Source organism: Salmo trutta, unplaced genomic scaffold, assembly GCF_901001165.1.
Source record: "Salmo trutta unplaced genomic scaffold, fSalTru1.1, whole genome shotgun sequence".
NCBI classification, from domain to species: Eukaryota; Metazoa; Chordata; class Actinopteri; order Salmoniformes; family Salmonidae; genus Salmo; species Salmo trutta.
In genome coordinates this window covers 15231890-15255688 of record NW_021822911.1, presented here as the reverse complement: position 1 = coordinate 15255688, position 23799 = coordinate 15231890, and the positions used below count along the sequence as shown (strand labels likewise).

The 23799-nt window shown below is 40.7% G+C and overlaps 1 protein-coding gene across 1 annotated transcript in view; it reads left to right on the top strand.

Annotated features, from left to right (window-relative positions):
- Nucleotides 1–381: 381 nt before the first annotated feature.
- The window catches only part of LOC115186507 (zinc finger protein 135-like), a gene marked incomplete at its 5' end in the record, with an annotated part of 40004 nt that continues 16586 nt past the window's right edge, over nt 382–23799 (top strand). Inside the window, one exon of the mRNA XM_029746128.1 lies at nt 382–868. Coding sequence (XP_029601988.1) covers nt 382–868 — 487 coding nt within the window. The remainder of the gene's footprint in view (nt 869–23799) is intronic.

Below are 23799 nucleotides of genomic sequence, written 5' to 3'. Positions count from 1 at the left end.
TACTTAAGATTAAAATCACTAAAAGTACACCTGAGAATTCACACTGGAGAGAAACCTTACAGCTGTGATCAATGTGGGAAGAGTTTTACTACATCTAGCTATCTGATTATACACCAGAGAACACATACAGGAGAGAAACCGTACAGCTGCACTCAATGTGGGAAGAGTTTTACTCAGTCAAGCAACCTGTTATCACACCAGAGGACACACACAGGAGAGAAATCTTTTAGTTGTAATCAATGTGTGAAAAGTTTTATTACATCTAGTGAACTGACTGTACACCATAGAACACACACAGGAGAGAAACCTTATTGCTGTGATCAATGTGGGAAGACCTATATTTCATCTTGCCATCTGACTAGACACCAGCGAGTACACACAGGAGAGAAGCCATTCCACTGTTCAGATTGTGGAAAAAGATTCTCATCTTCACAGAATATGAAGAAGCACCAGAAAACACACACAGGAGAGAAATCTTATAGCTGTAATCAATGTGGGAAGAGTTTTACTCGGCCAGACAGCCTAAAATTACACCAGAGAACACACACAGGAGAGAAACCTTATAGCTGTAACCAATGTGGGAATAGTTTTTCTACATCTAGAGTTCTCACTAAACACCAGAGAACTCATACAGGAGAGAAACCATACAGCTGTACTCAATGTGGGAAGAGTTTTTCTACGTCTAGCTATCTCACTATACACCAGAGAACACACACAGGAGAGAAACAATATAGCTGTAGTCAATGTGGGATAAGATTTGCTTGGCTAACCAGCCTAGTATCACATCAGAGAACACACACAGGAGAGAAACCTCCTAGCTGTGATCAATGTGGGAAGAGATACTCTGATAAAAGATCTCTGATTAAACATCAGAAAATACATGAAGGAGTTGTTTCATGATATCAATGAAATGATGTCACAATGTAGAATGTTTTAACATTGTAGAAGGAGTATTTTAATGATGTCACAATGTAGAACCCTAAACGTTTGTCCCCTGTTCTATTGATTTCAACATGATATGGATATTAGCCTCAGGGGGAAAATCCAGGCTCTGAATTGAAAGAGTACTATTTATGAGATTTAACAAAAAGTGACTAACAAAAAAAGAGCTGTGTTACACTTACCACGTTGGTGACACACTTGAATCAAAATGCAACACTTCAAAATGTAAAGAGCTGCTTTCTACAAATTGTCCTCTAACCAGTGATGTACACATTATTCCCAGATTCCATGTGGTTTTTGAGCTGTTCGTTTTAACAGGACGTGCAACTTCATCTCCCTCCTGTCACACAAATGATTTTAGCATGATATCGATGAATAAGTGTTGTGTTCCTTTGTTTAGCGACCCCTACATTTAAATGCATCACTCCAAAATGTAGCTGACTGTCTTCTGCAGGTTGTCCTCTAACCAGTGAGGTGAAATATATCTCCCATTTCCATGTGTTTTTGTTTAGTTGTTAGTTTCAACATCACGTACAACCTGATTTCCCCCCTAATCGATATCAGTGATTTATTGCTACTTGTCAAAACAACAGCGTTTTTGGTTCTTCTGCAGTTTATAAGGAGCTTGTTTTTAAAAATACAAGTAATATTATTATTGTGGCAGATGTTTGTGTACATAGCACATGTTATGTTTAGGTTTTCAATTGATCACAAACTGTTTCTGCATATTGGTTGTTGATTTGTACATGTTAAAACTGTGTTTTGACATTGGGGCTATCCCACCTAGCAAAATGTAATTGAAAAGACGTTGAAAATAAGGCATGCAATCAAATATTTCAAATTTACATTTCATGTAACATTTAGTCATGAAAATTATTCATGCAACCAACTGACCATTTTTTTGGTACAATAATATTGACGTTGTTGCCCTGCTTTTAGAATACCAGGGTTCATTCTCAGATGTGCCAACCCAAATGTACTAGAGCATGACATTGTGGACTGGGCCCTGATCCAACAACATGCCTATCTAGTGAACCCTGAAAAGAGAGAGAAGCTCTGCTGTGAGGTGGAAAGTTACTACGGATATTGCAGGAGTTTCCTCTTGAAATCAGACATGTCCGTGGTAAGGACAACTTGGTTGCTAATTGTCTCAAGGATGGGCAGTCAAAAAGATTTGTGTTTTGCATTTAGCCAGTGCGTTGCCATGGATCACAATTTATTTTGACTGCACGTTTTTCCGTAATGGAGCTGAGTTTTATTTGGGTTCGTTCCAAGGGGACGAGAGTTCTAGAAGCTAGTGGGGAAAAAAATGTTTTCTTGTTTTTAATTGTTGACAGCCAGTAGACACCATGTTTATATTGGTGAAGGTGAAGCTTTGATTTTAATGTGAAATGGAAGTTGTTTTCTGTTGATGGTAAGCATTCTCTTAAGGTGTTAGTCTTTTTGGTTTTTCCATCTTATGTTTTGAGGTTGGACTTTAGCATGTCTAGCTCGTTAGCACGTCTAGCTCGTTAGCACGTCTAGCTCGTTAGCACGTCTAGCTCGTTAGCTCGTCTAGCTCGTTAGCACGTCTAGCTCGTTAGCACGTAGGACGCACTGATTGGTGTCACCTCGTTAGTCAGTATGTGTTACACCTGTGCTGGCTTGTCCATCTCGTTAGTGGGAAGGTGTTTCACCTGAGCTGGTCCAGGTTCTATTTAAGAGTGTCTGGCCCAGTGCTCGAGTTGTCTTGATAGATGTGGAGAGTCAACACCTTTAGTTGCTCCACCTTTTCGGTTTGCTTCCTGTCTTTAAGTTTGGTGTGGGTTTTTCTTTTGTTTGCCTCTTCTTGGGCAGATTTAGTGGGTCTCATGGTGGGTGTCTTTTAGGTCCCAGTTGTTGTTACTAGTCAACTTTCAGTGGACACTGAGAGCAAAACTGCAAGATTATGTTATAATACTTTTATTGCATCAAATGGTTGTTTTATGCAACAGAATAGAGGGTTCTTAGAACTATTGTGTCTTTGTGTTCTACTGAGGATGGGCCTCTGGGAGAAAACACTGACAGGAGATTTACAATGTCTTTTGGGTGATAAAACCTAAAGAGACTGCATTCCAGAGCATGAGATAATGTTTCTGTTCTATATGGTACCAGGGAGCGATGACCTCAGGGCCAGACCCTGGTCTCTACACAAAGAGTACTGTTTTTACAGCAGATACTGTCTGCTGAGAATTATAAGTATCTTTCATACAAATCTTAACCTTGTGACCCGTTCTATACATCTGTTTGTCATGTAGGTTGAAAGGGGTGTATCTTGGCTTTAAAATACCTTTGTACTTTTGTCTCGGGGCTCTCAATGAATCATCTGGGGGTGATTCATCTCTCAACGAATCATCTGGGGGTGATTTGTCGACTAGCCATCATTTATCATAGAGCACTCAATTGATTCACTTTATATGTGTGTGTTGTATTGACCTGCTGCCTTATAAGTGAGTAAAGATAGTTTAAGAATAACTCTGACTTGTGTGATAAGTTTGTCTACTCAATTGATATTAAAGAAATTAACAACCACATTTGGGGATGTGAATCTTCACTTGGTGACCGCTCCTGATGACCTGGGTAAATGGTGCACCAGGGATCCCTCTAACTTGGGATCTCAGGGAGACCACACTTCGGGAACGGAGCAAATGGACCCACCTTTTTCTGAGAGGCAGCCAGCCGAGTGGATACCACATCTCCAACGTAGTTTAAAAAGAAAGAGGTGAGCGAAGCACGCAAAGTGGAGTTTTTAGAAAATCCTCGTAGGCTCTGAGTGTGTATTCCTGTGTGGAGGTGTAAACAGGGCCCAGTCAGAATCTGAGGCTGAGTCAGCTATCTGTGCAAACTGGATGAAAACTAGAATCTGTGTTTACTAGTTAAGACCATTTATGATATATACTGCTCAAAAAAATAAAGGGAACACTAAAATAACACATCCTAGATCTGAATGAATGAAATAATCTAATTAAATACTTTTTTCTTTACATAGTTAAATGTGCTGACAACAAAATCACACAAAAATAATCAATGGAAATCCAATTTATCAACCCATGGCGGTCTGGATTTGGAGTCACACTCAAAATGAAAGTGGAAAACCACACTACAGGCTGATCCAACTTTGATGTAATGTCCTTAAAACAAGTCAAAATGAAGCTCAGTAGTGTGTGTGGCCTCCACGTGCCTGTATGACCTCCCTACAACGCCTGGGCATGCTCCTGATGAGGTGGCGGATGGTCTCCTGAGGGATCTCCTCCCAGACCTGGACTAAAGCATCCGCCAACTCCTGGACAGTCTGTGGTGCAACGTGGCGTTGGTGGATGGAGCGAGACATGATGTCCCAGATGTGCTCAATTGGATTCAGGTCTGGGGAACAGGCGGGCCAGTCCATAGCATCAATGCCTTCCTCTTTCAGGAACTGCTGACACATTCCAGCCACATGAGGTCTAGCATTGTCTTGCATTAGGAGGAACCCAGGGCCAACCGCACCAGCATATGGTCTCACAAGGGGTCTGAGGATCTCATCTCGGTACCTAACTATGACTGACCCACCGCCAAATCGGTCATGCTGGAGGATGTTGCAGGCAGCAGAATGTTCTCCACGGCGTCTCCAGACTCTGTCACGTCTGTCACGTGCTCAGTGTGAACCTGCTTCATCTGTGAAGAGCACAGGGCGCCAGTGGCGAATTTGCCAATCTTGGTGTTCTCTGGCAAATGCCAAACGTCCTGCACGGTGTTGGGCTGTAACCACAACTCCCACCTGTGGACGTCGGGCCCTCATACCACCCTCATGGAGTCTGTTTCTTACCGTTTGAGCAGACACATGCACATTTGTGGCCTGCTGGAGGTCATTTTGAAGGGCTCTGACAGTGCTCCTCCTGCTCCTCCTTGCACAAAGGCGGAGGTAGCGGTCCTGCTGCTGGGTTGTTGCCCTCCTATGGCCTCCTCCACGTCTCCTGATGTACTGGCCTGTCTCCTGGTAGCGCCTCCATGCTCTGGACACTACGCTGACAGACACAGCAAACCTTCTTGCCACAACTCGCATTGATGTGCCATCCTGGATGAGCTGCACTACTTGAGCCACTTGTGTGGGTTGTAGACTCCGTCTCATGCTACCACTAGAGTGAAAGCACTGCCAGCATTCAAAAGTGACCAAAACATCAGCCAGGAAGCATAGGAACTGAGAAGTGGGCTGTGGTCACCACCTGCCGAATCACTCCTTTATTGGGGGTGTCTTGCTAATTGCCTATAATTTCCACCTGTTGTCTATTCCATTTGCACAACAGCATGTGAAATTTATTGTCAATCAGTGTTGCTTTCTAAGTGGACAGTTTGATTTCACAGAAGTGTGATTGACTTTGAGTTACATTGTGTTGTTTAAGTGTTCCCTTTATTTTTTTGAGCAGTGTAGTATAAGATAGTAAGGTGTAGCTGTAATTGTTTTAAACCTGTAATTGTTGTAAACCTGTACCACATTTTAGAAGTATTGAAAGATGTAAATGTATTTGTTTCATTATCCTAGGAACTAACTATGAGATAGAAATTAGAAAATATTCCTGCAGGTTAAAATATTGTTGAAAAACATCTAATTGATTAGGTATGTTTGGGAATAGCATTGTGTGACTGATATGAGAGTTATTTGACTGTGTCTTAATCTGAAGTTTGGATAGTAACAGAGATCTATAGTTCCTCACATATCTATAGTTCCTCCTAGAGATCTATAGTTCCTCCTAGAGATCTATAGTTCCTCCTAGAGATCTATAGTTCCTCCTAGAGATCTATAGTTCCTCCTAGAGATCTATAGTTCCTCCTAGAGATCTATAGTTCCTCCTAGAGATCTATAGTTCCTCCTAGAGATCTATAGTTCCTCCTAGAGATCTATAGTTCCTCCTAGAGATCTATAGTTCCTCCTAGAGATAGATCTATAGTTCCTCCTAGAGATAGATATATAGTTCCTCATAGAGATAGATCTATAGTTCCTCATAGAGATAGATCTATAGCTCCTCACAGAGATAGAGCTATAGCTCCTCACAGAGATAGAGCTATAGTTCCTCACAGAGATAGATCTATAGTTCCTCACAGAGATAGATCTATAGTTCCTCATATAGAAATATGCTTAATCAGATGATTGACATGTGGATAATAAGCTTTGATATAACGTTATCTTGGGGTTCCTTCACTGCCCATCATAGAAGATCACGGGGTGGTATTGAGAGCGGGATGATAATTTAGAAAGCAGCAGAAGGTCTATTGTTCCTGGGAGGCTTGATTTTGTCGTGGTCTCTGGGAGGTTAGAGAACCGTTGACGATCCGGTCATTGTCCGGGAAACAAAAGTTTATTTTTTTGGTTCCGCTGGGAGTATGTTTGGAGAGCTGCTTCGTAGCTGTGGAGAGTCATTGAAAAAGCAAATGGAATGGTTGTCGTGACTACCTGAGAATTTCTTACGTTTTATATGGATTCTGTGAATATATGAAAATATGATAAAATGTATGTGTGTATAATGATTACTAGAGATTTGATGAAGTAATACTGGGAATATAATTAGATACAATTTAAACAACCCATATGTAGACGAACGTAGGTTTTGAGTTGGTATCTTTAATGGATCATTTGATAAAGAAGAGGTTTAAGCATTATTAAACAGTCTACAAAGTCTGGGCAGTTGTCTCAGAAACTGATGGGAGTGTGTCCACTTTAGGTTAAGTTACCCTAACGATGTAACTATAAAACGCTTATTGGATTTTCTCCATCCAGGTACTACATTTGAAATAAACTGCCCTTAAGGCCTGTGGGGGGTTCTTCCCAGTATGAGAGGAGTTGCTAGATTTATTGAATAAACCTTTTTCCATAAAGTTAGAGTGAACCAAGGTGGCTGACTAGCTGTTGATGTTGAAGAAGCGTCTCGTCCACTAGATTATACGTCACAGTGATTGGAAAGCAGCTGCTGTCATCCCCCTCTTCAAAGGAGGTGACACTCTTGACCCAAATTGCTACAGACCTATATCCATCCTACCCTGCCTTTCTAAGGTCTTCGAAAGCCAAGTCAACAAACAGATTACCGACTATTTTGAATCCCACCGCACCCTCTCCGCTATGCAATCTGGTTTCAGAGCTGGTCATGGGTGCACCTCAGCCACGCTCAAGGTCCTAAACGACATCGTAACCGCCATCGATAAGAAACATTACTGTGCTGCCGTATTCATTGACCTGGCCAAAGCTTTTGACTCTGTTAATCACCACATCCTCATCGGCAGACTTAGTAGCCTTGGTTTCTCAAACGATTGCGTCGCCTGGTTCACCAACTACTTCTCTGACAGAGTTCAGTGTGTCAAATCGGAGGGCCTACTGTCTGGACCTCTGGCAGTCTCTATGGGGGTACCACAGGGTTCAATTCTTGGGCCAACTCTTTTCTCTGTATACATAAATGATGTCGCTCTTGCTGCTGGTGAATCTCTGATCCACCTCTACGCAGACGACACCATTCTGTATACTTCTGGCCCTTCTTTGGACACTGTGTTAACAACCCTCCAGACGAGCTTCAATGCCATTCAACTCTCCTTCCGTGGTCTCCAACTGCTCCTAAACACAAGTAAAACTAAATGCATGCTCTTCAACCGATCGCTGCCTGCACCTGCCCGCCCATCCAGCATAACTTCTCTGGACGGTTCTAACTTAGAATTTGTGGACAACTACAAATACCTAGGTGTCTGGTTAGACTGTAAACTCTCCTTCCTGACTCACATCAATCATCTCCAATCCAAAGTGAAATCTAGAATTGGCTTCCTATTTCGCAACAAAGCATCCTTCACTCATGCTGCCAAACATACCCTCGTAAAACTGACCATCCTACCAATCCTCTACTTCGGCGATGTCATTTACAAAATAGTCTCCAATACCCTACTCAACAAGCTGGATGCAGTCTATCACAGTGCCATCCGTTTTGTCACCAAAGCCCCATATACAACCCACCACTGCGACCTGTATGCTCTCGTTGGCTGGCCTTCACTTCATAATCGTCGCCAAACACATTGGCTCCAGGTCATCTACAAGACCCTGCTAGGTAAAGTCCCCCCTTATCTCCGCTCACTGGTCACCATAGCAGCACCCACCTGTAGCACGCGCTCCAGCAGGTATATCTCTCTGGTCACCCCTAAAGCCAACTCCTCCTTTGGTCGTCTCTCCTTCCAGTTCTCAGCTGCCAATGACTGGAACGAACTACAAAAATCTCTAAAACTGGAAACACTTATCTCCCTCACTAGCTTTAAGCACCAGCTGTCAGAGCAGCTCACAGATCTCTGCACCTGTACATAGCCCATCTTTAATTGAGCCCAAACTACTACCTTTTCCCCTACTGTATTTATTTATTTTATTTATTTTGCTCCTTTGCACCATATTATTTATATTTTAACTTTTAACTTTCTTCAAACTACAAATCTACCATTCCAGTGTTTTTCTTGCCATACTTTATTTACTTTGCCACCATGGCATTTTTTTTGCCTTTACCTCCATTATCTCACATCATTTGCTCACATTGTATATAGTCTTATTTTTTTCTACTGCATCATTGATTGTATGTTGTTTTACTCCATGTGTAACTCTGTGTTTTTGTATGTTGTCGAACTGCTTTGCTTTATCTTGGCCAGGTCGCAATTGTAAATGAGAACTTGTTCTCAACTTGCCTACCTGGTTAAATAAAGGTGAAATAAATAAATAAATAAAAAACAGTGGCAGAATCACCTGAAAGACGCACATCGCCATCTACTGACTGGAGTTGGTATCGCAGTTGAGAAAATACTTTCAGACAAAAAGCTAAAAAGCGACTGCCCCTAAAAACCAACGACTCCCTTTGAAAACGGGCGATGTGGCATCATAAACATTTATTATACTGTAAAAATGTACTACAAAGTGTAGCTAATAGAATAACTTTGGTCATACCCAGTCAGCACATGACGTCCAAGGACGTTGAAATATGGTCGATATCAGGTCTGTGTGTTGTGGCCACTATTTCACCCTAAAAGAGTCATCCCAAATTGGGCTGTGTATAACTATGTAAATGTCTCTCGGCCAAGGTGACTTTAATCAATATACACTCTAAAAAGTAAAGGTTCCTGGAGTATCCTTTAGGGGTTCTTCAAATTGAAACTGTGGGGGAACCCCTGAAAGTTATTTAAAGAACATTTTGTGGGAACCCCTATAAGTTCTTTGAAGAACCCCTTATCATGCTTCCTCAAAGAACCTTTTGGGGTTAATTTTTTAAAACTCCCTGTCCACCCTCCCTGCATTCTAAAAACGTATTTTAATAATAACAATAATAATAATATTCACAATATGGATTTAAATAATTCATTGTTTATTTAGTGGCACCATAAATGTGAATTAATATTTACAAAACCATTTACCAAACAAAACACATTACAAAATTGCAACATTTCTGCAGACATGTCAGACCATAATAAATAATACATTTACTTAGTATAATGCTTTTCATGACATTTATAAATAATGATGTACAATAAAAACAACATTAAAAATGAATCACAGGTCAACTAACAACATTGTAGACTTGATGCTAAATACAGATGTTTCAGCTTTAGTGTGTATATCGTATCCACTTAGTTATGTTAGGAAGTTCTCCATCTTTATGACCGGCCCTGGTAACTTCACCCCAACTTCTCTGATCCCCAGAACACAGTCACTTAACAACATAAGTGTTCTTCTGACATTTTTGGGAAATTGAAGGGAAAATAAAAATACAGCCTTAGCAGAGCCCCAAGTCCCATGGGGACGTCCTCGAGGGCCTGGATGTTCTCCCCATCAAAGGCCAGCGGGATTTCACTCTCATGGTGAAATGGATTTCCACCGATGTGCAGTAAAGGAGTGAAGAGCGGTGAAATCTGTGTCAACAAAAGTAAGAAAATATTAATATACATTTAACAAAGAACAGAACAAATATTCAGCTGTAGTTGTATATAAGCATGAACACCTATGTTATTGAAGAAACAGATGATTGGTGCATAGACATACCTTGTCACGGACATAAAGGCCACTCTGGTCCTCATTGAAGAGGTTGGGCAAGAGCAGAATCGCTGCTGTGGTCTCCAGTCCTAGTAAAGTAAAGCAATGATCTTACTACACTTGCTAATTTTATTACAAAATACATTAGAGAAAGGGAAGGAATAAGAGCTGTTGTTGGCTTTATACAATATATGGGAAAGAATATAGTTGAGGAAATAATCCAAACCTAGTTGTGCCTAGTTAGGACATAACGTTAGCTAGCTAGCTAACGGTACTGTACTGTAGCTCATACAACGCCGACGGTCAAACCCGGCTTTCTAATATTTACGTTCATTAACTATAGTAACGTTATGGAAGATATTCACAGAAAACCATCATTGTCTTCGTTATTCATTATTAGTATGTTATATTATTATAATAAATGATTTCGAGACATATTCAGAGCCAAACATCAACCCAACTTAACCTTTTTAACTGTTGTCGCATCCAAACTTGTCACCATCGTTTTCAGTTGTAATTGCGAAGTTCCTGGAAGAAGTCCAGCAACAACGGAGGTTCCTCGATGAACCCACCTTCTAACAAGTTCTTTGAAGAACCTTTTGGGGCTGTTTTTCATTGACCAAGAACCCTACGGTTCTTAGGGGATCTGAGAACAACTCCAGTTGAACCCTTCATTTTTAGAGTGTAGTCGGCTCTATTTACTCTCAGATTCAAACATGATGATTAGCATCAACGATCAAGTCAGCTGCTGCTGCTCCAATACAGTATGAGGTGAGACGGTGAACTGATGTTGAACTGGGCAGTCAGCTGCTGCTCCAATACAGTATGAGGTGAGACGGTGAACTGATGTTGAACAGGGCAGTCAGCTGCTGCTGCTCCAATACAGTATGAGGTGAGACGGTGAACTGATGTTGAACCGGGCAGTCAGCTGCTGCTGCTCCAATACAGTATGAGGTGAGACGGTGAACTGATGTTGAACCGGTCAGTCAGCTGCTGCTGCTCCAATACAGTATGAGGTGAGACGGTGAACTGATGTTGAACCGGGCAGTCAGCTGCTGCTGCTCCAATACAGTATGAGGTGAGACGGTGAACTGATGTTGAACCGGGCAGTCAGCTGCTGCTGCTCCAATACAGTATGAGGTGAGACGGTGAACTGATGTTGAACCGGGCAGTCAGCTGCTGCTGCTCCAATACAGTATGAGGTGAGACGGTGAACTGATGTTGAACTGGGCAGTCAGCTGCTGCTGCTCCAATACAGTATGAGGTGAGACGGTGAACTGATGTTGAACCGGGCAGTCAGCTGCTGCTGCTCCAATACAGTATGAGGTGAGACGGTGAACTGATGTTGAACCGGGCAGTCAGCTGCTGCTGCTCCAATACAGTATGAGGTGAGACGGTGAACTGATGTTGAACCGGGCAGTCAGCTGCTGCTGCTCCAATACAGTATGAGGTGAGACGGTGAACTGATGTTGAACCGGGCAGTCAGCTGCTGCTGCTCCAATACAGTATGAGGTGAGACGGTGAACTGATGTTGAACTGGGCAGTCAGCTGCTGCTGCTCCAATACAGTATGAGGTGAGACGGTGAACTGATGTTGAATCATAATGATTAAGTTAATTAAAATGTGAAATTTGTGAAACGGTAAAAAAATAGTATATGGCATATTAAATATATCACTCTATTGTTATCATATAGAAACATCATGGAATATTGTACATCATATTAAATATATTACTCTATTGTTATCATATAGAAACATCATGGAATATTGTACATCATATTAAATATATTACTGTATTGTTATCATATAGAAACATCATGGAATATTGTACATTATATGACCATCAACATACATTATTGTTTCATTCAATTTCACATAAATAAGGATATTTAATATTTTCAAGTTCAGAAGTCAGAACCCATCACCTGCTATGTAAAAGAGACAGAATAATGCACAATGGTCAATGCTATCCGGGATACTTGGGACATCCCTACCCTAAACCCTAACCTTAACCATTTTAAATGTCAACTTTAACGGGCTAGGGACGTCCCAAGGATGTATCTCTACCTGGAAATACATGATCTAAGTGATTGATAGTTGGTATTCAGCAGTCATAAAGCCTAATTTACTTTAATGAACTACTAAAATAGTGATTTTGTCAGACAGCATAGACAGCAGCTCTACACTTTATTGACTGACTGATCCATTCATCCTTCCATCCCTCCTCAGCCTTCCTCTCCTCTGAAGACCCAGTGAGGGTGGAGCTCAGTCAGAGAGCTGTTGAGGGACTGGTTAGGAAGAACACTTCTACAGCCAGAGAGGTGAGAGGTCACACATGGTTTAGATGGTAAATATTTATGTCCCCTTAGTGGTTCATCACGTCAGCAAAAGGGAACATGTTCCATTTATGTTTATTTAGTGAAAATTGTCCACTGGTATTGCTGTAATTTCTCATCACTTTTGGCTGTATGAAAGTGAATTTCCCCCCAGGCATACATACATGTTCTTTGTTATTACCCGAGCCACTGCCTGTTCACCCGCTATCATTCAGAAGGCGAGATCAGTACAGGTGCATCAAAGCTGGGACCGAAAGACTGAAAAACAGCTTCTATCTCAAGGCCATCAGACTGTTAAACAGCACAGAGAGACTGCAGCCTACATGTAGACTTGACATCATTGGCCACTTTAATAAATGGAACACTAGTCACTTTAATAATGTTTACATATCATTTCTCATCTCATATGTATAAACTGTATCTCAGTCTATGCTGCTCTGACATTGTTTATCCATATATTTATATATTCCTAATTCCATTCCTTTACTTAGATTTGTGTGTATTAGGTATTTGTTGTGAAATTGTTAGATATTGTTAGATATTGCTGCACTGTGGGAACTAGAAGGACAAGCATTTCGCTACACCTGCAATAACATCTGAACACCTGTATGTGACCAACAACATTTGATTTGTTATGAAGGTAATTTGTGTAAAATGTACTTTTCCCCACTCATTCACCCCATCTCTTTACATTGCTTATGCATAATCAGTGGCCTGACTGCGTCCAGACTATGTCAAAGGCCCATCCTGGTAGATCTGAACCTAATGCAGCTTGGAGTGATCAGATGACAGAAGTCACATTTAGATGCCAAGTGTATTTGAGGCCATAGATGCTACATATCCATTACTTTGAGTGTTGTATATAATATGACTACATGTGTTTCTGTGTTGCAGGGGCAGTCAAGAAATGGAACAGCAATGCCACAGAACATGACAACCAGAGCTGTGGGAGACCACCTCAAGCCCCTGGTAGAGCCGGGGGTGGTGTTTACCACTCCACCACGCCTTCAGCAGGCTGGAAAAGTGGGATTGATACAGTTTTTCATACTAAGGTGGACCAAGAGTTTGTTGATTGGTCAGTCATTGGGTAAATTTGTTTTACAATGTGTTCAAATAAAATCAAGCTTTATTTATACAGACTTGTCAGACATGGATGCAACACAATGGCTTCACAGGAAAAAACAATGAAAATAAACATAAATATTTAGTACACAAATACAAGGATAAAAAACAGAAGAATGACAACTAATGAGCATTCTAAGGAAATGCCATTGATTAAAATATCAACAATATGATGCTATATTCAACCCAAAATATAACTTGTTTTTAGGAGGGGCTCTGAAAGACACTATGGGGGTGTCCACTGAAAGTTGACTAGTAACAACAACTGGGACCTAAAAGACACCCACCATGAGACCCACTAAATCTGCCCAAGAAGAAGCAAACAAAAGAAAAACCCACAACAAACTTAAAGACAGGAAGCAAACCAAAAAGGTGGAGCAACTAAAGGTGTTGACTCTCCACATGTATCAAGACAACAGGAGCACTGGGCCAGACACTCTTAAATAGAACCTGGACCAGCTCAGGTGAAACACCTTCCCACTAACGAGATGGACAAGCCAGCACAGGTGTAACACATACTGACTAACGAGGTGACACCAATCAGTGCGTCCTACGTGCTAACGAGCTAGACGTGCTAACGAGCTAGACGTGCTAACGAGCTAGACGTGCTAACGGGCTAGACGTGCTAACGTGCTGACGGGCTAGACGTGCTGACGGGCTAGACGTGCTGACGGGCTAGACGTGCTGACGGGCTAGACGTGCTAACGAGCTAGACGTGCTGACGGGCTAGACGTGCTGACGGGCTAGACGTGCTAACGAGCTAGACGTGCTAACGAGCTAGACGTGCTGACGAGCTAGACGTGCTGACGAGCTGTACTTGCTAACGAGCTAAAGTCCAACCTCAAAACATAAATGGAAAAACCAAAGCCTGTAACACCTTCCCCCTTAAGACAACAAATATATCCTATATTTTTGTTGGACAAGTTTGCTCACCACCAACAGAAAACAACTTCCATTTCACATTATAATCAACTAGAATGATTCACCTTCACCAATATAAACATGGTGTCTACTGGATGTCAACAATTGAAAATAAGAAAAAACCCGTATTTCTAAATAATAATATACAATAGGATTCTTTTTTTTCTCCTTTTTCTTTCTATAGAATCCTAAAACTCACTAGCTTCTAGAACTCTCGTCTCCCTAAAACTCACTAGCTTCTAGAACTCTCGTCTTCCTAAATCCCACTAGTTTCTAGAACTCTCGTATTCCTAAAACTCACTAGCTTCTAGAACTCTCGTCCCCTTGGAACGAGCCCAAACAAAACTCATCTCCAATACAGAAAAACGTGCAGTCAAAATAAATAAAGATCCATAGCAACGCACTGGCTAAACGCAAAACACAAATCTTATATCGATTTGGGGGGAAACCAGTTTGAATCTGCTCTTGAAACTAACACAACAAAACAAAAAACACTTGGAAATGGAGATATATTTTACCTCACTGGTTAGAGGACAACCTGCAGAAGACAGTCAGCTACATTTTGGAGTGATGCATTTAAATGTAGGGGTCACTAAACAAAGGAACACTTATTTGTCATAAGTCATCGATATCATGCTAAAATCATTTGTGCGAGAGGAGGGAGATGAGGTTGCACGTCCTGTTAAACTAACAGCTCAAAAACCACACGGAATCTGGGAATAATGTGTACATCACTGGTTAGAGGACAACTTGTAGAAAACAGCTAGCTACATTTTGAAGTGTTGCATTTTGATTAAAGTGGGTCACCAACATGGTAAGTGTAACACAGCTCTTTTTTGTTAAATCTCATAAATAGTAACTCTTTCAATTCAGAGCTTGTATTTTTCTAGGATGCTGATATCCATATCATGCTGAAATCAATAGAACAGGGGACAAACGTTTAGGGTTCTACATTGTGACACTATTAAAATATTCCTACTACAATGTTAAACATTCTACATTGTGACATATCATTGATATCATGAAACAACTCCTTCATGTATTTTCTGGTGTTTGATCAGATGTCTTATCGGAGAATGTTCACAGCTATGAGGTTTCTCTCCTGTGTGTGTTCTTTCTTTGGTGGTATATCAGGCTGCCTGACTGAGTAAAACTCCTCCCACACTGATCACAGCTATAAGGTTTCTCTCCTGTGTGTATTCTCTGGTGTGCAGTCAGATGGCCAGATTGACCAAAACTCTTCCCACATTGAGTACAGCTATAAGGTCTCTCTCCTGTGTGGATTCTCTGATGAATTTTAATGCCTGAGGAGGTGAATCTCTTCCCACAGTCAGAGCAGCAGTGAGTTTTCCTTGTGGGTCTCCGCAGGTGTTTCTTGAGGTGTTCTGATCTGGAGAGACTCTTCTCTGCCTCTTCAGCATCATGAGGTTGTTGAGGCGCCCCAGAGGTTCCACGATAGTCACGTCTCTCTCCTGTGTGAACAACAAAGTCAGACAGATGGTTAAAGGCCCACAACAGCGGTATCCACTGTAAAAGGTGATGCCAACAGCGGAGCCATGATGTTGGACAACAATTGACTTCTGTCATGAATATTAAAATTATTTGATATTTGCCTTAAAATGAGCAAGAATAGTCATATTTTGTCTTCTTTTCACATTAGTAGTAACATAGATGATTGTAGGCTAGAAATACGTTATTCATGTTGTTGAAACTCTAAGCAGTGTGCCAGACGACTTTTGGTCTCCAATATAGGCCCCTTTCTGTGTTTGCTAAAATTGTGGCACGAGGGCAATTTCATTGCAGAAACTCCTCCCTGCTAATGAGGAAACCGATAGTTATGGATGTACTATATCTGCCTGGAGCAAAAATGGTGAGCAAAGATTTGAGTTTTTCACAATGTATTCTGAACGGGGGAAAATTCAGGGGAGTAACCTCCATTTCCAGGTTGATGATGAGTTCATTTCACACTACTTTGGATCATAATTGTAAGGCTCGTTTGAATGTCCTGTGTAATATAATGTTTGCTACAGTATTATGAATTATGTGTAATTATTGAAGAACCTTGTTAATGACAGTATCCATTTGGGTGTTGTCAATAAAGTTAAGATTCTATTTTTAAAAAATTATTTCACCTTTATTTAACCAGGTGGCCAGTTGAGAACAAGTTCTCATTTACAACTGCAACCTGGCCAAGATAAAGCAAAGCAGTGCGACAAAAAAACAACAGAGTTACACATGGAGTTAAACAAATGTACAGTCAATAACACAACAGAAATATCTATATACAGTGTGTGCAAATGGAGTACGGAGGAAAGGCAATAAATAGGCCATAGTAGTGAAGTAATTACAATTTAACAGATTAACACTGGAGTGATAGATGTGCAGATGATGATGTGCAAGTAGAAATACTGGGGTGCAAAAGAGCAGAAAAAGTAAATAAAAACATGGGGATGAGGTAGGCAGTTGGATGGACTATTTACAGATGGGCTGTGTGCAGCTGCAGCGATCGGTAAGCTGCTCAGATAGCTGATGCTTAGTGAGGGAGATATAAGTCTTTAAAGTCAGCGATTGTTGCAATTCCTTCCATTCTTTTACATTTTAGTCATTTAGAAGATCTTATCCAGAGCGACTTACAGTAGTGAATGCATACATTTCATACATTTTTTTCCTGTTCCAGTGATTGGCAGCAGAGAACTGGAAGGAAAGTCGGCCAAAGTAGGTGTTGGCTTTGGGGATGACCAGTGAGATAGACCTCCTGGAGCGCGTGCTATGGATGGGTGCTGCTATGGTGACCAGTGAGCTGAGTTAAGGCGTGGCTTTACCTAGCAAAGGATTATAGATGACCTGGAGCCAGTGGGTTTGGCGACGAATATGTAGCGAGGGTCAGCCGACGAGAGCATACAGTTTGCAGTGGTGGGTGCTATATGGGGCTTTGGTGACAAAACGGTTGGCACTGTGATAGACTGCATCCAGTTTGCTGAGTAGAGTGTTGGAGGCTATTTTGAAAATGACATCGCCCAGGTCAAGGATCTATAAGATAGTCAGTTTTACTAGGGTATGTTTGGCAGCGTGAGTGAAGGAGGCTTTGTTTGCGAAATAGGAAGCCGATTCTAGATTTAATTTTGGATTGGAGATGCTTAATATGAGTCTGGAAGGAGAGTTTTCCAGACACTTAGAATATGTGGACAACAACAAATACCTAAGTCAGAATCGTCCAGAGTAGTGATGCTAGTCAGGCGGCGGGTGCAGAGAAGATTGGTTGAAGAGCATGCATTTAATTTTACTAGCAATTAAGAGCAGTTGGTGGCCACAGAAGTAGTTTGGTATTGCATTGAATGGCATTGAAGCTCATTTGGAGGTTTGTTAACCTGTTATGGATAAGGGGCAGTATTTTCACGGCCGGATAAAAAATGTACCCGATTTAATCTGGTTATTACTCCTGCCCAGAAACTAGAATATGCATATAATTGTTGATTTGGATAGAAAACACCCTAAAGTTTCTAAAACTGTTTGAATGGTGTCTGTGAGTATAACAGAACTCATATGGCAGGCCAAAACCTGAGAAGATTCTATACAGGAAGTGCCCTCTGACCATTTCTTGGCCTTCTATAGCCTCTTTATCGAAAACAGAGGATCTCTGCTGTAACGTGACATTTCCTAAGGCTCCCATAGGCTCTCAGAAGGCGCCAGAATGTTGAATGATGACTCTGCAGTCCCTGGGCTAAAAACAGTAGGGGATTTGGAAAGTGGTCGATCTGAGAACAATGACACGGGTGCACGCGTGCACGTGAAGACACCATTTCTTCTGTCAGTCTTTTAACGAAAACAATGTCTCCCGGTCGGAATATTATCGCTATTTTACGAGAAAAATCGCATAAAAATTGATTTTAAACAGTGTTTGACATGCTTCTAAGTGCGGTAATGGAATATTTTGAAATCTTTTGTCACGATACGCGCCAGCGCATCACCCTTCGGATAGTGTCTTGAACTCAAGAACAAAACACCGCTATTTGGATATAACTATGGATTATTTGGAACCAAAACAACATTGGGTGTAAACTAGAAGTCCTGGGAGTGCATTCTGACGAAGAACAGCAAAGGTAATCCAATTTTTCTTATAGTAAATCTGAGTTTGGTGAGTGCCAAACTTGGTGGGTGTCAAAATAGCTAGCCTGTGATGGCCGGGCTATCTACTCAGAATATTGCGAAATCTGCTTTCACCGAAAAGCTATTTTAAAATCGGACCAAGCGATTGCATAAAGGAGTTCTGTGTCTATAATTCTTAAAATAATTGTTATGTTTTTTGTGAACGTTTATCGTGAGTAATTTAGTAAATTCACCAGAAGTTTTCGGTGGGTATGCTAGTTCTGAACGTCACATGCTAATGTAAAAAGCTGGTTTTTGATATAAATATGAACTTGATTGAACAAAACATGCATGTATTGTATAACATAATGTCCTAGGAGTGTCATCTGATGAAGATCATCAAAGGTTAGTGCTGCATTTAGCTGTGGTTTTGGTTTGTATGACATTATATGCTAGCTTGAAAAATGGGTGTGTGATTATTTCTGGCTGGATACTCTCCTGACATAATCTAATGTTTTGCTTTCGTTGTAAAGCCTTTTTGAAATCGGACAATGTGGTTAGATAAAGGAGAGTCTTGTCTTTAAAATGGTGTAAAATAGTCATATGTTTGAAAAATTGAAGTTTTGGGATTTTTGAGGAGTTTGTAATTCGCGCCACGCTCTATCATTGGATATTGGCGAGGCGTTCCGCTAGCGGAACATCTAGATGTAAGAATTATTTTACTATTTTTATTTTTGACAACTTTTACTTCACTACATTCCTAAAGAAAATTATGTATTTTTTAATCCATACAATTTCCCTGACACCCAAAAGTACATTTTGAATGCTTAGCAGGACAGGACAATGGTCCAATTCAGCACTTATCAAGAGAACATCCCTGGTCATCCCTACTGCCTTTGATCTGGAGGACTCACTAAACAGAGAACATCCCTGGTCATCCCTACTGCCTCAGACCTGACGGACAAACTAAACAGAGAACATCCCTGGTCGTCCCTACTGCCTCTGATCTGACAGACTCACTAAACAGAGAACATCCCTGGTCATCCCTCCTGCCTCTGATCTGGCTGACTCATTAAACACAAATACTTTGTTTGTAAATGATGTCTGAGTGTTGGAGTGTGCCCCTGGCTATCCGTAAATAAAAATACAAGAAAATTGTGTCATCTGGTTTGCTTAATATAAGGAATTTGAAATTATTCATACTTTTACTTTAGATACTTAAGTATATTTAATACCAAATACTTTTAGACTTTTACTCAAGTAGTATTTTACTGGGTAACTTTCTATACTTTTACTAGAGTATGACAATTGGGTACTTTTTCCACCACTGATCATGAGTCTAATCTGGTCTCCTTCAACATGGTGAGCCTCATTATGAGTCTAATCTGGTCTCCTTCAACATGGTCAGCCTCATTATGAGTCTAATCTGGTCTCCTTCGGCATGGTCAGCCTCATTATGAGTCTAATCTGGTCTCCTTCAACATGGTCAGCCTCATTATGAGTCTAATCTGGTCTCCTTCGGCATGGTCAGCCTCAATATGAGTCTAATCTGGTCTCCTTCAACATGGCGAGCCTCATTAATTGTCTGATGAAAAAGAAAAACCCACACACTGATCAGTATCAGCCTTTTGTTTTCTTTCAAATTATTAACTAATGATTAACACACACAAGTTCTCAAATGTGTGAGTGCTTTACCTATTTCTAACAGTATCATTTCAAATGGAGAAAACATCTCAGCAAAATGGAAACAATGTGGGAGGATTAGCAAATCCTGTTTCTGTATCAAAATTACAAACCACATGTACAAGTGCATTGGACACGCCTATGAAGCCAATACTAATCCCATCATGTCTGCATTGGACACGCCTATGAAGCCAATACTAATCTCATCATGTCTGCATTGGACACGCCTATGGGCCGGCAAGTAGCCTAGTGGTTAGAGCATTGGGCCAGAAACCAAAAGGTTGGTGTATCGAATCCCAAGCTGACAAGGTAAAAATCTGTCGTTCTGCCCCTGAACAAGGCAATTAACCCACTGTTCCCCGGTAGGCTGTCATTGTAAATAATAATTTGTTCTTAACCGTCTTGCCTAGTTAAATAAAGCTTAAATTAATAAATTAATAAAATAATGTTTAAATGTAGCAGAATTAAATACCCACAACATTCATTCTGGGGGAACTAGATTGACTCAGTTCACAGACTGTCAGCCAGACAGTGATTGTGCATCAATATCATCAGACTAAATTAGAGTAACAACCAAATAAAACAGACAAACAGGGAATGTTCAATGACCCAAAAAGACACTATAGTTGATTGTGTGAATCCACTTTATTTCCTATCATAAAGAACAGCTGTGGAAATGGGCCGTGGATTTAGACGTCCATCTGACTCCACAACAAGACATGACTGAATAGTTCAATAGTGTCTAATCCAAATAAATCAGCACAATGTCAGGTGTTAGTGCAGGGCTGGAACAGAAACCTGCACACCCAGTAGCTAGATCTCTAGCAGCAAGGTTGGCCATGCATTTTGTAGGTCTCTGCATCGTTGCTTTAACAGTATTGGTGTAGTCATACAACTTATTCTAACAGTAAACCAATAGCATATTCAGAGCATTTAGAAAGTATTCAGACCCCTTGACTTTTCACACATTTTGTTACGTTACAGCCTTATTCTAAAATGGATTAAATAATATTGTTTTCCTCATTAATCTACCCCATAATGACAAAGAGAAAAACAGAAATACCTTATTTACATAAGTATGCAGACCCATTGCTATGAGACTCGAAACTGCTTTCAGGTGCATCCTGTTTCCATTGATCATCCTTGAGATGTTTCTACAACTTGATTGGAGTCCACCTGCGGTAAATTCAATTCATTGGACATGATTTGGGCACACACCTGTCTATATAAGGTCCCACAGTTGACAGTGCATGTCAGAACAAAAACCAAGCCATGAGGTCGAAGGAATTGTCCGTAGAGCTCCGAGACAGGATCTGGGGAAGGGTACCAAAAAATGGCTGAAGTATTGAAGGTCCACAAGAACACAGTGGCCTCCATCATTCTTAAATGGAAGACATTTGGAACCACCAAGACTCTTCAAATCTACTAATTATATGCATTTTCTAGTTTCTGGGCAGGAGTAGTAACCAGATTAAATCGGGTACGTTTTTATCCGGCCGTGAAAATACTGCCCCCTATCCCAAACAGGTTAAAACATTCTACATTGTGACATCATTAAAATACTCCTACTACAATGTTAAAACATTCTACATTGTGACATTAATTCATTGATATCATGAAACAACTCCATGTATTTTCTGATGTTTAATCAGAGATCTTTTATCAGAGTATCTCTTGTCACATTGATCACAGCTATGAGGTTTCTCTCCTGTGTGTGTTCTCTGGTGTTCAATAAGATGGCTAGATGTAACAAAACTCTTCCCACATTGACCACAGCTATGAGGTTTCTCTCCTGTGTGTGTTCTCTGGTGTACAATAAGACTGCTAGACTTAGTAAAACTTTTCCCACATTGATCACAGCTATAAGGTTTCTCTCCTGTGTGTGTTCTCTGGTGTGATACCAGGTTGCTTGACTGAGTAAAACTCTTCCCACATTGATCACAGCTATACAATTTCTCTCCTGTGTGTTTTCTCTGGTGTGATAACAGGCTGCCTAAGTGAGTAAAACTCTTCCTACATTGAGTACAGCTAAGAGATTTCTTTCCTGTATGTGTTCTCTGGTGTACAATCCATTGGCTAGATGTAGTGAAACTCTTCCCACATTGAGTACAGCTATATGGTTTCTCTCCTGTATGTGTTCTCTGATGAATAGTCAGACAGCTAGATATAGTAAAACTCTTCCCACATTGATCACAGCTATAAGGTTTCTCTCCAGTGTGAATTCTCATGTGTACTTTTAGTGATTTTAATCTGAAGTAACTCTTCCCACAATCAAAACAGTGGTGAGATTTCTCTCCAGTGTGAATTCGCAGGTGTACTTTTAGTGAATTTGATCTTGAGAAACGTTTCCCACAGTCAGAGCAGCAGTATGGTTTCTCTCCTGTGTGTACTTGCTGGTGTATTTTAAGTTCTGATGAAGATTTGCAACCTTTAACACAGTCAGAGCAGCAATGAGATTGATCATCTGTGGGTCTCTGCTGGTGTTTCTGGAGGTGTTCTGATGTGGAGAGACTCTGCTCTGCCTTGTCAGCATCATGATCTTGTTGAGGCTCCCCAGAGGATCCACGATAGCCACATCTCTCTCCTGTGTGAACAACAAAGTCAGACAGATGGTTAAAGGCCACAACAGCAGAAATCCACTGTAAAAGGTGATGCTGTCTTAATTAAACCTCTTACATCTAGACGTTCCGCTAGCGGAACACCTGCTCCAATGATGGGCGTGGCGCGAAATACAAAGTCCTCGAAAACCTGAAAACTTCCATTTTTCAAACAAATGACTATTTTAAACCATTTTAAAGACAAGACTCTCCTTTATCTAACCACACTGTCCGATTTCAAAAAGGCTTTACAGTGAAAGCAAAACATTAGATTATGTCAGCAGAGTACCCAGCCAGAAATAATCAGACACCCATTTTTCAAGCTAGCATATAATGTCACAAATAAAAAAACCACAGCTAAATGCAGCACTAACCTTTGATGATCTTCATCAGATGACACTCCTAGGACATTATGTTATACAATACATGCATGTTTTGTTCAATCAAGTTCATATTTATATAAAAAAACAGCTTTTTACATTAGCATGTGACCTTCAGGACTAGCATTCCCACCGAACACTTCCGGTGAATTTACTAAAGTACTCACGATAAACGTTCACAAAAAACATAACAATTATTTTAAGAATTATAGATACAGAACTCCTTTATGCAATCGCGGTGTCAGGTTTTAAAATAGCTTTTCGGTGAAAGCACATTTTGCAATATTCTGAGTAGATAGCTCGCCATCACGGGCTAGCTATTTTGACACCCACCAAGTTTGGCACTCACCAAACTCAGATTTACTATAAGAAAAATTGGATTACCTTTGCTGTTCTTCGTCAGAATGCACTCCCAGGACTTCTACTTCAATAACAAATGTTGGTTTGGTTCCAAATAATCCATAGTTATATCCAAATAGCGGCGTTTTGTTCGTGCGTTCAAGACACTATCCGAAGGGTAACGAAGGGTGACGCGCCCAGCGCGTTTTGTGACAAAAAAAATGCAAATATTCCATTACCGTACTTAGAAGCATGTCAACCGCTGTTTAAAATAAATTTTTATGCGATTTTTCTCGGAAAAAAGCGATAATATTCCGGCCAGGAGTCGTTGTTTTTGTTCAAAGACTGAGAATGTAAACATG